General features: G+C 35.7%; 1 protein-coding gene across 12 annotated transcripts in view; it reads right to left on the reverse strand.

Annotated features, from left to right (window-relative positions):
- Nucleotides 1–13,573, reverse strand: part of DPF3 (double PHD fingers 3) — a 274,774-nt gene that overhangs the window by 57,198 nt on the left and 204,003 nt on the right. For all 12 annotated transcript variants that reach the window (XR_009152573.1, XR_009152574.1, XR_009152576.1 and 9 more), the window contains exons 6-7: nucleotides 13,440–13,518; nucleotides 6,161–6,298 (exon numbers count right to left, since the gene is read on the reverse strand). Coding sequence is in view for 3 of the 12 variants with exons in the window: in XM_058161947.1 (XP_058017930.1) it covers nucleotides 6,161–6,298; nucleotides 13,440–13,518 (217 nt within the window). In the remaining 9 variants the exon portion in view is untranslated. The remainder of the gene's footprint in view (nucleotides 1–6,160; nucleotides 6,299–13,439; nucleotides 13,519–13,573) is intronic.

Raw genomic sequence — 13,573 nt, forward strand, 5'->3', positions numbered from 1 at the left:
ATTTTTATAAAATGCTATATTGTTGATATATGTCACCAGAGAAATTGTCTAAAATGGATAAAGATTTATGCTGGAAATGTCAATAGCAATAGCAATAGCTCTTAGTCTTATGTACTACTTCACAGTGCTTTACAACCCTCTCTAAGCAGTTAAAGAGACAGCATATTGCCCCCAACAGTCTGGGTCCTCATTTTACCAACCTCGGAAGGATGAGAGGCTGAGTCAACCTTGAACCTGGTGAGATTCGAACTGCCAAATTAATCTTCTTTTTCTCCTAGAAGAACAAGTTTTTAAAAAGCAGGTGGTGATAGAAATTATCTTAATATGTGGCTCTCCAAGGCTAGTCCTTCCATTGCACATAGTTGTAGCCCATCTGGAACACCAGATTTGGGCTATTTTTTTTAAAGGGCAGTAAATGTCTACTTATATCACACTCTCCACGAGAATTTAACCATTTGAAAAGGTTCAAAACACAGCTGCAGAAATGTTGGTAAGAGTTGTTCTATGTGGACAAGAGCTGGTTTTTGGGCACATGTTACTCAGACTTTATACCAATGTCACTAGCAGTCACGCCACTGATGAAACTGAAGATATTTCTAGTTCCTATTACCACAAAAATCATTTGAGACAATTACCTTAAAGGGACAACATCTCCATTAAATCATCAAGAGATGTTCTATTCAGTCTCCCATCAGATCACCTTGTATTCATGCTAACGAGAAGATTCTTCAAGTCCAGTCTTCAGTGATTTTCTCTTTAATGATTTATGGCATCTCACAGCATCATCCAGCCATTGTTGGCCAAGATAATAGTAATGGGGACATGTTCAATATTGCCTTGACAGTGGCTGGGTGATACTAGATGATGCTATAAATAAATCACAAGTGAGGAAATGGCCTATGTAACAATGCAGCTCTGTCAAATCTAAATTCGACAGCCTCCCACCCTAGCAAGACTCGAGGAACTGGCACTCTTTCCTTGCTTTATTCCATGTACAAGGAAATCAACTATGGAACAGCAAGATTAACAATTACATGTACAGCAGCATTACATATATCACAGCATACTTTAAATCTGACCCATGAAATTGAAATGACTGTGTTTGAAACCCCTCCCCCACCTCCAAGACATCAATAATAGTCTCAAAATAAATAAAGGTATCTTTCACATCTATGAGAATGGAGCACTTCTTGTTGCAGTCTCCAGTACAAGGATTATTTCTTACATTTAGGTTCTCTTTATTTATTTGTCATGATTGGTTTGAGGCCACTATGTTTTTTTTAACATTATGTTTGTTCTAACATAATTTGTTAGAAATTTTTGTTTCCTTTGGAAAATAGTTCATCTTCAAGCATATGTGTTTGTTTCCTTTCTACTCCATTTTGTTAATCATGGAATGCTATATATTTTGTCAACCTCTTTGAGTACTCTGTTCAGAAGAAACTTTAATATATCTAAAATAAAATATACAAAATTATGCAGAAACCACTTGGACTTTCTTGTTTAGGTATCAAATGCTATAAGAAGCCTTATCATAGAATAACAGATGATCTCTTCCAATGTCTAATTTATATGACAGTTTAATAAAATGAGTAGGGAAGGCCTGTTAGTTTAGCTATTCCATTAGCCTGAAAAAATACCTAAATTCAGAAATGGGGAGCACCAAGCTTGCATTTAAAGTGACTTATTTAAAGAACACACAGAGAAATCATATCATCTTCATTTTTTGCTGTGATTACCTCAGTAACAGGGAATTTTCTTAATAACCCCAAATCAGGTGCATGATCCAAGTTCTATGGAATTGCAGACAAGAAACAGGAATGTGGATGGGATACACAACCTCATTTAAGCAAGTTCATATAAAAAGCAATTTGTGCCTCTTGTGATGGCAAAGAAAATGCCATCACAACTGACTGCCTGAAAATGTTTGGGGATTAGCTACCAAAATCTCAAAATTCAAAGAAATAGCTGAATATTATTTCCAGCAGTTAGAATAAAGTTATGATATGCAATATGCCACAAACCCATAAAGATAAAAGTGTCTTCTCTTTCAGATTTTAAAAAATAGGTGTTGGTGGGAGGGGGATTGGTAAATGGATGGAGAGATGAATGGAGAGATAGATACATCCCCTGTAGATACATGCAGTGAGGGATTTCAAAGTAGGCATCTTGTCAGAACCAGGACAGTTTATGGCTAACAAAATACATCTTTTCACAAAGTTCATTTCCTGATTTGGCAGGCCCTGACTGTAAATATCTGGTAAAATTACAAGGAAGAATATATAGACAACAGATTTTCCTTTTAAAAAAAATGTTTTTATTAAAAAAAATAACTACAATAATAAAAGATAATATAAAGAATGAGAATAAAGGTGCAAGAAATCAAAAAGGAAAGAAAAATAGAAGAAAGGGAGAAAAACCAAGACCAACTTCCCACCCTCTACATAAGTAGAAACAGTTTCATTGCCACTTCACCTCTTTTTTATTAACCCTTCTCCTTATTAACAGATATAAAATTATTCGCCCCATAAGTCAACTCTTATCTATAAGCAGTTCCAGTTAGCAATGTTTTTCCCTCTCAATTCAAGTCTCTGGGATTGGTATTTTTATTTCCTTCTTTATTTTAAAAGCCTCATCTGGTTTTTTAATTATTATTACTTTTTATATCCACTAACAAATTCTAGTTTATGTTGTTGTCTACAATCATGTCAGACAGGTTGTCAGCTTTGAAATGGATCGGGCTGGTCATAGCCAATTTTCTCCATTTCTCAGCTTGACATACTTTGCGGGAAGGAGGGAGCTTTGGAATGCCAGACCAGACATCAACAACTTCCTATCTCATGGGAATCAAGGTCATCCCAACAGATGCTGGCCAGAGGCTGGAAGAGGTTACCAAGAAGACACCAGAACACCTAATTGGACAATGTGACTTGTGACAAGGAGGGAGGGAGCTTTACAATCTTTAATTGTACTGAAAGCGCGGGAAATAACCAGAGCTGGTTTTAAGAGCATCTGTGCTGAAATGATGTACTCAATAAAGCAGTTCTGTGCGGAAACTGAAAATCTCAGAGTGCTGATTCATTTGGGTTTGCCAGTCGGAACCTTGACATAGGTTTTATTCAGAATTTTTTTTTCTGTCACGGTTTCTTCTAGGAATGGACTGTTCATAATAATGCACAACAAAGCTGGCATTGTTGATTCAAAGTCTTCATGCAATACTTCAAAATTATCTCTGAACACCATTATAAGATACTGTACTTATCTTATTATGTCTCCAAAATCAAAAATAATCTTGCTTAAGGTATTAATTTTGAAGTCTTACTATGCAAAATCAAATATTCTAATGCTTTCTTAATTCATTTAAAACTTTCTAGAGATAAAACTTTTTATTGTTTATTTCTTTATTAAATTCTTAAAGCTTATATTTTTCATTTTCTTTTATGAAGAATTGAAGGCGTTCACCTGCAGTTTTCAATCTTGTCATTTTGAAGATGTCTAAACTACTTCTTTAAAGTAGTTAATAGGCAATTTCTGAAAGCAGTTAGCAAAGGAAATGCAAACTCAATACTTTTTTTTTTAAAGCTGTTGGAGCAAGAATGGCAAATTCTCTCATCTCCTAGTTCCCATCTTCTGGAGACTGCTGCCTTGCAGTCTTCTTTTGAGGAATAACCATATGGAGCACAACATGGGCAATATCTTCTCCTCTTTTTCTCCAGAGAGGGTCAAAGAAGATTGGTTCTTTGACTTTAGCCACAGTCATTAGCTCCACTTGTCATGTGAAACAATCCGGGAACCACTATGGTTGGCACAGACTATGTAATTTGGTCAGTCAAAAAGTCAAATAATGTGTTCTTAGACAATCAGATTACAAATGTCTATGGAGATTCTCAATCATCTAGATCATGGTTGCCCCAAAGGTGCTTTTCAATAGGCAAATGACTGAGATGAAGAAGCTTCTTGGTTGAGAAGCGAAACATTTTCAAGAAATGGGGGAAAAAAAAAAACCAAGGAAGTCCAGTTTCCTTTTGAAAAGCACCTTTGGGACAATCCGATTACATCTTTCTACAATGCCAAGATGTGTGAATCCATTCACATCAGGGATGGGTTCTACTTACCTTCACTAATGGTTCGCAATGGGAGCATTTTTTGGCTACAACATCTGTTTACTTAATTCACTGCATATACGTTTTAAGAGATTTTATCATGTCAGGCAATCCATTTAAATGTATTTTGACTGTTTCTCCAATACTGAAAATATTCTGCATCCTCTGCCATAAAACAGATCTGGTGAAAGGGAGGTCCTATCAGTGACATCACATTTGCCAGAAACCCAAAAGTGGATTTAATTTGAAACTTTCTCTATCCTGAGTTATGGTTTGTGAACAACTGAAGATTGAGTAATTGACTTAAGATACATGATGACTTGGGGCTGTTTATTTATTGATGTAATTATTTTATTAGAAATATTTTTATAACAGCTATTTTAATCTGACCCTCGGCAGTAACATATGAAACAATATAAATAAACACAATGAATACAGATGGCTACCCACTGCTTCTTTTATTTCTTGTTATTGGTAATCTTGTGGGATGATCATTCTAAAGACATATGAAATTATATTCTGGATTTTTTTTTCAAAAGAAGGAAAATTGACAATGTACTTTATGAAATACATAAAATAATTATCTAATTGAGTCACTGAATCATTTAGGGATTTTTTTCTTGTATATATTTGCAGTTTTATTTTTTAAATAACTAGATACATATACTGTATCTATCATGTTTTAAAAGAAATAGCATATATGCTCCAGACTATCAATTTTTTTCTTAATTCAATGAGATTTAATATTTTCATAAGTTTACATTTTATCTCAATCACATAGATACATATACTGTATCTATCATGTTTTAAAAGAAATAGCATATATGCTCCAGACTATCAATTTTTTTTTCTTAATTCAATGAGATTTAATATTTTCATAAGTTTACATTTTATCTCAATCACATGGGAGTTGACTTCTGGACAAAAAAAAGATTTACAATCAAAAGTTGAATTATTCAGCATTAGAAACGTCCAACTATTCTGTGGTTTACAGAATTGATTAATATAGAAAACCATGGATGGTTGTAATGAATCATGGCTTCAAGTTATTGATATGTATTGCTATACATTATTTTTTCAAGATTTCCTCTCTTCTTTTATAATTTTTGTATTTAGTTATTAAAAATAAAAAATAAAAGAAGCACTTTATGTTATACCACAAAATGTAACAAAATAACAGTTTATATTAATTTAGAATTAGAGAGACTTTTTTCTTTAGAAAAGAAACTAAAAGCCAGTCTACAGCTATACTTTCATCTGATAAAAAGCCATTATTATTTAGGCTACTTTGACAGGAATGCATCTCAACATTTTCCCATTTATTCTTATCAATAAAAAGTTACATCTTAGCACCAATTTTATTTTACTTTCAATACCACATTTGTATTATAAAATACATTTTAGGGAAGCAATATGTTCCTACAGCCGTTTCCTCTCTTGGAAAGGTGCAATGCTTTATAAAAATTTATAAAGTGTACACTTTTCAATCCAACATCCAGCCTTCTGTCATAAAAAATAAGGCAAATGGAGCTTCAATACATTTTTGATAATGTCCAAAAGATTCGGGAGCAAAAAATATTGTTGGACCTATAGCCAATGGTAAATATTTTTATTTAACCAAGACCTTTGTCTCTAATTTGGTCTCTTATTTGGTCTCTTAATAGGGAATTTTACAAAGCTTGGGAATTTTGTCCAGTAACAAGAAGAAAAAAGACAGAAACAAAAAGGGAACGTATATGTGGTTCTCAAAATGAACCACTAGAAAAGTGCTTGACTTGTCTCTTCTCCACATGTTCATCCCAGAGGAACAGCGATGGAAAGCGACCCACTGCTGAGCTAATGGGAGGTCTGAGACAAATTTTGGATTAGCTGAGCTCAGCATCTGGAAAAGCTGCTGGTGATTAGCTCCATTAAAAAGCCTGGTCCTAAAAATTCACAGAGGAGCAAAGTAAGCGTAGCCACAACTGTAATGCAAAGATAGATACAGCAGTGGGAGGGTAAAATAGGGACTGGAGCTTTACATTATAAAATATAAAGGACACATATATCTTACTCACGTTTATGATTTTCATTTCTGTGGACAGGTGGTGAACGTGTCTCCTGTTCCCGAGCATCATCCCCTTCCTCGCTAGCAAGGTGAGTGTGAGCATAGTGATAGCTCAGGCCTGGTCGATTCTTATAGCGCTTGCCACAAACTGCAAACACAGAAGGTGCAGAGAACAATAAACAGGATCATCAAATGATACATCAGGAATACAGAACTCATCTTGCATACTTCTACACAAGTTGTCTGCCTATGTCAGTCAACAAAAATTCTATTTCTATTTCTTGACATAAAATTTTGCATCCCAAAGAAATGTTATGCTCCAGGAAGTTGTGCATGCTTCAAAAATTACGCAGAAGAATTGCTTGAACCAGTGGTTATATCCAGTTTGGGTGAACAGGTAGCGGCAGCAGTGGGAGGCTCCGCCCACCCGCCCAGACATAATCGTGTCCCATTTTTGACACTCTGCACATGCGCAGAAGGTCCTGCACATGCACTGAGGTGGTGCGTGCGCTCACATTTGGGAACCGGTAGCGAAGGTAAGTGAATACCACCCCTGCTTGGAACCATATACAAGTGTGAGTACAGAGCATATGTGACATTCATTAAAGTCATCTGATATTTTTCAGGTTTCTGAGCAGCTCTGAAAGAAAAGTACTGCTGCTTTAAGCATTCCATACATTAAAAGTCACATTGTTATTTGGGAAAGATCAAGTCCACACGTGAAAGTCTTATTAAACTGATTTATTGCTAAAAATCTATGCACAGGAATCTTCTCAACTAATGGTCAGCATCTGCTTGGAGTTAGATAAAGGTCAACCAAATTCAAGGAGGGGGTGGACTTAGTCCATTTGTGGCTATGTAGAGATTCTAGGCTAGTTCTTCTCCCACAAATATGCTTGTTCAAGTATGGCTGTATGACACATATAAAAAAAAAAGTCAGTGCTTCAATTGTGCATGGGAGCCTGGTGGTATAGTGGTTAGAATGTAATACTGCAGGCTAACTCTGCCTATAGCCAGGACTGGTTCAAGGTTGACTCAGCCTTCCATCCTTCTGAGGTTGGTAAAATGTCAACTCAGATTGTTGGGGGCAATATGCTGACTCAGAGAGTGCTGTACAGTATATAAATCTAAGTGCTATTGCTATATGTCAGTGGTGGCGAACCTTTTCGGCACCGAGTGCCCAAACCAGAAGGCGTGTGCATGCAGTGCCTAAAAATGGCCCAAAAAATGGCCTGTTGTTTGGCCATTTTTCAGGGTGTTTTCTGGTGCTCCGACACCCACGAAGATCAGCTGGCTGTCATGCATATGTGCACTGGAAACCAGAAGAGCAGCTGGCGACGGCGCGCATGCTCACAGAGAGGGTTCTGTGTGCAACCTCTGGTACACGTGCCATAGGTTCACCATCACGGCTATATATGGTTCCCCGATTGCTATCCCACCCATCTTAACTCTTATCATCTAGAAATGACCACCGTTTGGAGAATTGGGTCCTGCATCTGAGGCACATGCTAAATATACATGCAACATCTAAATACTATATGTGCTGTCTCGTAAAAAAGTCTATTCCATATCTGAATATAAAGACAAGGTGAGACTTTGCTTTAAATTAGTTGAGTTGAAATCAGCTGCTGAGCCCTAGTGATCAAAGCTGAATTCACTGCTACACTAGTTATCTGCATATCTCATGTTGTTAAACAAAAGCTGTCCTCTCATAGTCTTTACTCAATACAGTAGATTGGTTTGAATCTACTTGCTGTGAATTATATAGTAAATTAGAATAAAAATAACAGATTAACAGAATAACAGAGTTAGAAGGGACCTTAAAGCCCAACCCCCTGCTTAATCAGGAAATCCTATAACATTTCAGACAAATGGTTGTCCAATCTCTTCTTAAAAACCTCCAGTGTTGGAACTCCTATAACTTCCAGAGGTAAGTTATTCCACTGATTAATTGTTCTGTCAGGAAATTTCTCCTTAGTTCTAGGATGGTTCTCTCCTTGATTAGTTTCTATCCATTGCTTCTTATCCTGCTTTCAAGTGCTTTGGAGAATAGGTTGATCCCCTCTTTGTTGTGACAGCCCCTTAAACATTGGAACACTGCCATCAATATCACCCCTAGTCCTTCTTTTCATTAAACTGAACGTACCCAATTCCGTTCAACTATTCTTCATATGTTTTAGTCTCCAGTTCAGAGGTGGTATTCAGCTTGTTCTGACCAGTTCTGGAGAACTGGTAGTGGAATTTTGAGTAGTTCGGAGAACCGGTAAATATCACCTCTGACTGGCCCTGCCCCCATCTAGTCTCTGTCTCTCAAGTTCCAGCTGATTGGGAGGAAATGGGGATTTTGCAGTAACCTTCCCCTGGAGTGGTGAGGGAATGGAGATTTTACAGTATCCTTCCCCTGCCACGCCCACAGAACCAATAGTAAAAAAAATTGAATCCCACCACTGCTCCAGTCCCCTAATCATCTTTGTTGCTCTTCTCTGCACTATCTGAACTAAAATGAACTTCTCTGCACTCTTGGCTGCACTAAAATGCATTATCCAAGCACAGATAAAGTGTAATATTTGATTCATGATGACAGCATGATTTTCATTTGCATTAGATATTTGTGAATTTGCTTATAGTATTTATATCTTTGTGGTCTTTAGTGTGTGTTTCTGGATAAGTTTTTCTCAAGGCAAACACATAATATAGATGCCCCCAATGAAACTTACAATGAAACTGCAGAAACTTCTACAGGAGGGGGTTTTCTGGAGTCTAAGTGAGTGTTAGGTCTCTAGAAGAAGAAAATCAGCCATTTAGCTGCCAACCCTCATTTCAGAGAGCTGGAAAATCAGAAATGCAATGTTTGGGAATCACAGTTGCAATGTCTGGGATAATAGCAATAGCATTTAGACTTAAATACCGCTTTACGTATCCTTAGAATTATATACCGCTTCACAGTGCTTTACAGCCCTCTCTAAGTGGTTTACAGAATCAGCATAATGAATACATCTTAATTGCTTTATCAACACATGAACATAATTATGATATGATATAGATACATTGTACTGACAAGTGTGCAATGAATAACCAATATTTAAACTGAACATATTTTAGCCATCCCATCTCTGTAAGACAGAAACCAAACTAATGTGAAAAATTCAGAATATTACTTCCACTGTTAGCTATTACGTTCAAACTGAAATGAGTTCATGCAAGAAAAATGCCTAAAAGCAACAGAAGTTAGGGGTACAAGGCAACTGCCTTGAAACTTGGGAAGAAAAAACCCACACTAATTTGTATTAGTCATCAGGAACAAAACAATGTTTCTTATGCAACACAGGCATTTCAACACTGTTATTAACCAAGAACATTAATTAAAAGGCAAAAGGCAAGAATGACACGGTCATTGCTGAGCAGACTTTAAGATTATAGTCAATGCCTTTTCATCTAAAAAAATAGTAAGAAGAATATAGTCCACAATTAATCAGAAAGTATGCTATCTATTTGCATGGAACACCTGTCACCTTGCACTCTACATTTAGTTTGGCAGAAAAGTGTTCAGCTTGATGGAACAAAATTCTCTAAAGTGAGTTATCAGAGATAAAGACCTAAAACTGAAGGGAATGTTGGAAATTCTATATTGTTTTTGAACTGAATTTTCTATAAACAAAAATATTCTTTATACATATGATGGAGACAAAAGGTAATCCAAATAAATTCTAGATTAGTATAATAGATACTATTAGAAATAGTAACACAGTCTATGGGTCAAGGTACTTGTTGATATGTAGATGATGAATGTTAACATGCATTTTGTACCCGTGGAGAAAAACCCAAAATATAGTGATTATTTGATTCAATTATTGATTATGTGGTATCTAGACAATTTTAGCAACCATGTACTATAGATGGATTTTCTCCAGGACATCAGTAGAGTAGAGCAAGAAATATGCATGATTTTTCCAAAAAGAACATTAATGAAATTCTTATAAAAAGCAACCTTATTTAGAGTATCTTGTTTCCATTACATTCTGTAGATACTCTTTCAAAAAATGGATCCAAGGTGAACAGAAATTATTCAACTGAGTACACCGATATTGCTTGGATGTATAATATAAGTGACACTTACATTTAGGGAAGTATAGAACTTTTAATAATATACAAAAATCATTTGGAACAATGTGCAGACAAACATAAAATACAGAATAATTTTACATAATGGATATTAATGAAATAACAAAAATATTAATAATACAGGTAGTCCTTGACTTAGAACCAGTGACAGGATTCAAGTAATTTAACAACCGGTTCTCTGCCCTAATGATTTCTTCCAACAACCAGTTTGCCAAACTACTCAGAAAGTTAACAACCGGTTCTCCCAAAGTGGTGGGAACTGGCTGAATCCCACCACTGCTTAGAACCCACAATTGGGACCAAAATTTTCATTACTAAGCAGGGCGGTGGTGGAGTTAAATGATTGGTAAGCAATTGTTAAGTGAATTCTGCTTGCCCCATTGACTTTGCTTGTCGGAATCTGGCTGGGAAAGTTGCAAATGGTGATCAAACGATGCCAGGATGTTGCAACTAATGTAAATACATGCTGGTTGCCAAGCACGTGAATGTTGATCATGTGACCACGGAGATACTGAGACATTGTAAGTGCGAGGACTGATCATAAGTCACTTTTTCCAGCGCTGTTGTAACTGGAGCAGTCACTAAACCACTGGGTGTAAGTTGAGGCCTGCCTGTAATGCATCGTGCAATGAAAGTTATATAAAACTAATAGTGATACTAAAAAGAATGCAGCACATTTTCAAAAATGGAGCCAAAACAAAACAATACAAACATGTCTTCAACAAAGAAAAGTCCAAGCTATTCATCTTCAATTTTATCTCAAACCTCCTCCAGCAAGGGAACATGGATTCCACTAGGCAGAATGAAGTGGCTGATAAGAACAAGGCTAGGCAACAACTATTCACTTGGAACAAGTTTAAATCTTCAGGGTGAAAATAACTACATCCCCAGGAACAGATGGCCTTGCTGGACCTTTATTCAACTGTTATAATGCTTAAAAAATCCTGGAGAAAAGAGGAATTGCCAGATGGTTATCAGAGGGCAATGACCATATCTTCACAAGAAAAAAAAAAAGTTTGAGAGAACTATAGTAAACTCTATGTAATACTAAAACCTGGAGAAAATATAGAATTTGATATGTAAATACCTTGAAAATAATAGGGCGATTGGCAGAAATTAACATGGAATAGTCAAGAATAAATATTGCCGAACTAAATTTATTTCAGTTTTTTGACGTAGAACTTCCTTAGTAGATTATGGGAATCATCATCCTCTTTTAACAACCCCATAATCCCTTGTGGGATGGAGTCTGGGCAACTGAATGGAGCCGAGTGTTTACTGGCTGGATGCCCTTCCTGTCGCCAATGCGGAGATTTACGCAGCAGATATAATCTCAGTGTGCCCAGAGAGAGAAATATCTGCCTCTACTTAGGATCAAAGCCTCCTGATTGTGAGGCGAGAATTCCACCTCTAGACCACTGCATCACTCTTAGTAGATTATGAGAATGCTGTAAATGTAATGCTTAGATTTCAGCATTTGGCAAAACATGCCATCATATTCTGAGAAGCAAGCTATTACTATGTCAAATGTTATGGCATGGAAATTAAATGGATACATAGTTACACTCAAAAAGGGCTCATCAATCATTTCTTATCAAATAGGAATGAGGTACTGAGGGGGGGAAATGACAGTGTTTTGTCCTGGACCTTGTGTTTTTAAACATTTTTTTATTAATGACATAGATGTAAAGGTGAGGGCATATTAATGAAAATCTATAGGTGACACAATATTTGTATGCTACTAATACCCTAAGGACAGAAATAAAATTCCAAAGGATTTCTATAAGCTAGATAAAGGATTTGAAAATAAAAATTGAACATGGAGCAAATGCAAATTTCACTTGCATCAACAAGAATGTAAATTCTAAATCATAGTAAGAAAACAAGTAAACTTCCAAGAAGAAATGATAGACTGAAGATGGCTCCATGAAAAACAGAGGCAGCAACTTTGGCAAAATGAAGAAATAGGGCGTAGACCAGCTCTTTCATAATTCCTTTGTAGACAAAGGGAGGACTTCTTATCTCTCATAAATGCTCCAGACAGTTGCAAGGATACCTCAAGACAGTGCTTTCCCATGGGTATAGGGGTCTCGGAGACAAGCCATGTAGCTCAAACAATGGTTTGTGCCTTTGAAACTACACTAGATTTATGTATTTTGTTTTCTAGTTACTTTCAGCTTGTTAATGGCTTATTAATGGCTTTTCAGGTTATTAAGAACCTTTGGACTGACAAGTTTTAAAGCACCATTTTCTTCAATCCTTAAGAAGTTTTAAATACAAGTTTAAGGACCTAAAAAATAAGGGAAGACAAAAGAGGGATTTAGATTTAGAATGTTACAAACAAACTAAGGATTCAGATAAATTTGAAATAAGATTTTTTAAATATTTTTTTTTCATTATAAAGAATCCTTCCCATAGGATCCAGAAGTTAATTTTATTGGTAGAGTATGTTTAAAGATGTTGTGAAAGAGGAACAAGTTTTATCTAAAAAGATTGAGTCTGTTCTGGATTTACAAATGACAGGCTGCAAGAATGATATGGAAAAAGATGCTATACTGGATATACAATAGAAAATGGTGGATGTCTTAATTATTAAAAGGGATATACAAATAACAAATTAAGAGAATGACTTGGAGAATCTTCCTACATTGGATTTACAAGTTTTACAGACTTGTTAAAACTTTAAAGAATTTTGTGAGAAGAGACAAAGAAAAAATGAAAATAAATCTAGGACATTATTTAAAGGGATCAAAGGACCAGAAGCAAGATTGTTAGAAGCAAGGAATATAAGATGAGTTTATTTAGGTTATAATAGAACATTTTAGGTAATTCATAATGGACTTTTGCTGAAATCAGGACTGAAATGATGAGTCTTTACAGATTTATTTATTGATAAGAGATGGGATATGGGAAGAAGAGGTAGCCTGTATATAAAGAAAAGGTGAAAAGTTACTGAATTTACTTCTACTGGTTGTAATAAAGGATGGAGTTCACTTCTTTATATATATTTATTTTTCTTTATTTTTCTTTTTCTGCACTTTTTATTCTTTTTTCTATTCTCTTCTTTTTCTCTAAATGTAGATTGTATTGGTATTTTACTACTGTAATCAAATTATCAGTAGAATTTATATTTGAAAAAGATGAGTGAAAGTCTGGAGATTACTTACTGTCACAAACATAAGGTTTATCATGGTCATCCATAGAAGAAACATCATTCCTTCGCCTACCACCACCAGAGCCTCGAGCCTAAAATGAAACCAAGGAATTAATGCAAAAACTACACTTTACAGCTATCCCAAAA

This window comes from Ahaetulla prasina, chromosome 1 (genome assembly GCF_028640845.1).
Source record: "Ahaetulla prasina isolate Xishuangbanna chromosome 1, ASM2864084v1, whole genome shotgun sequence".
Lineage (NCBI taxonomy): Eukaryota > Metazoa > Chordata > Lepidosauria > Squamata > Colubridae > Ahaetulla > Ahaetulla prasina.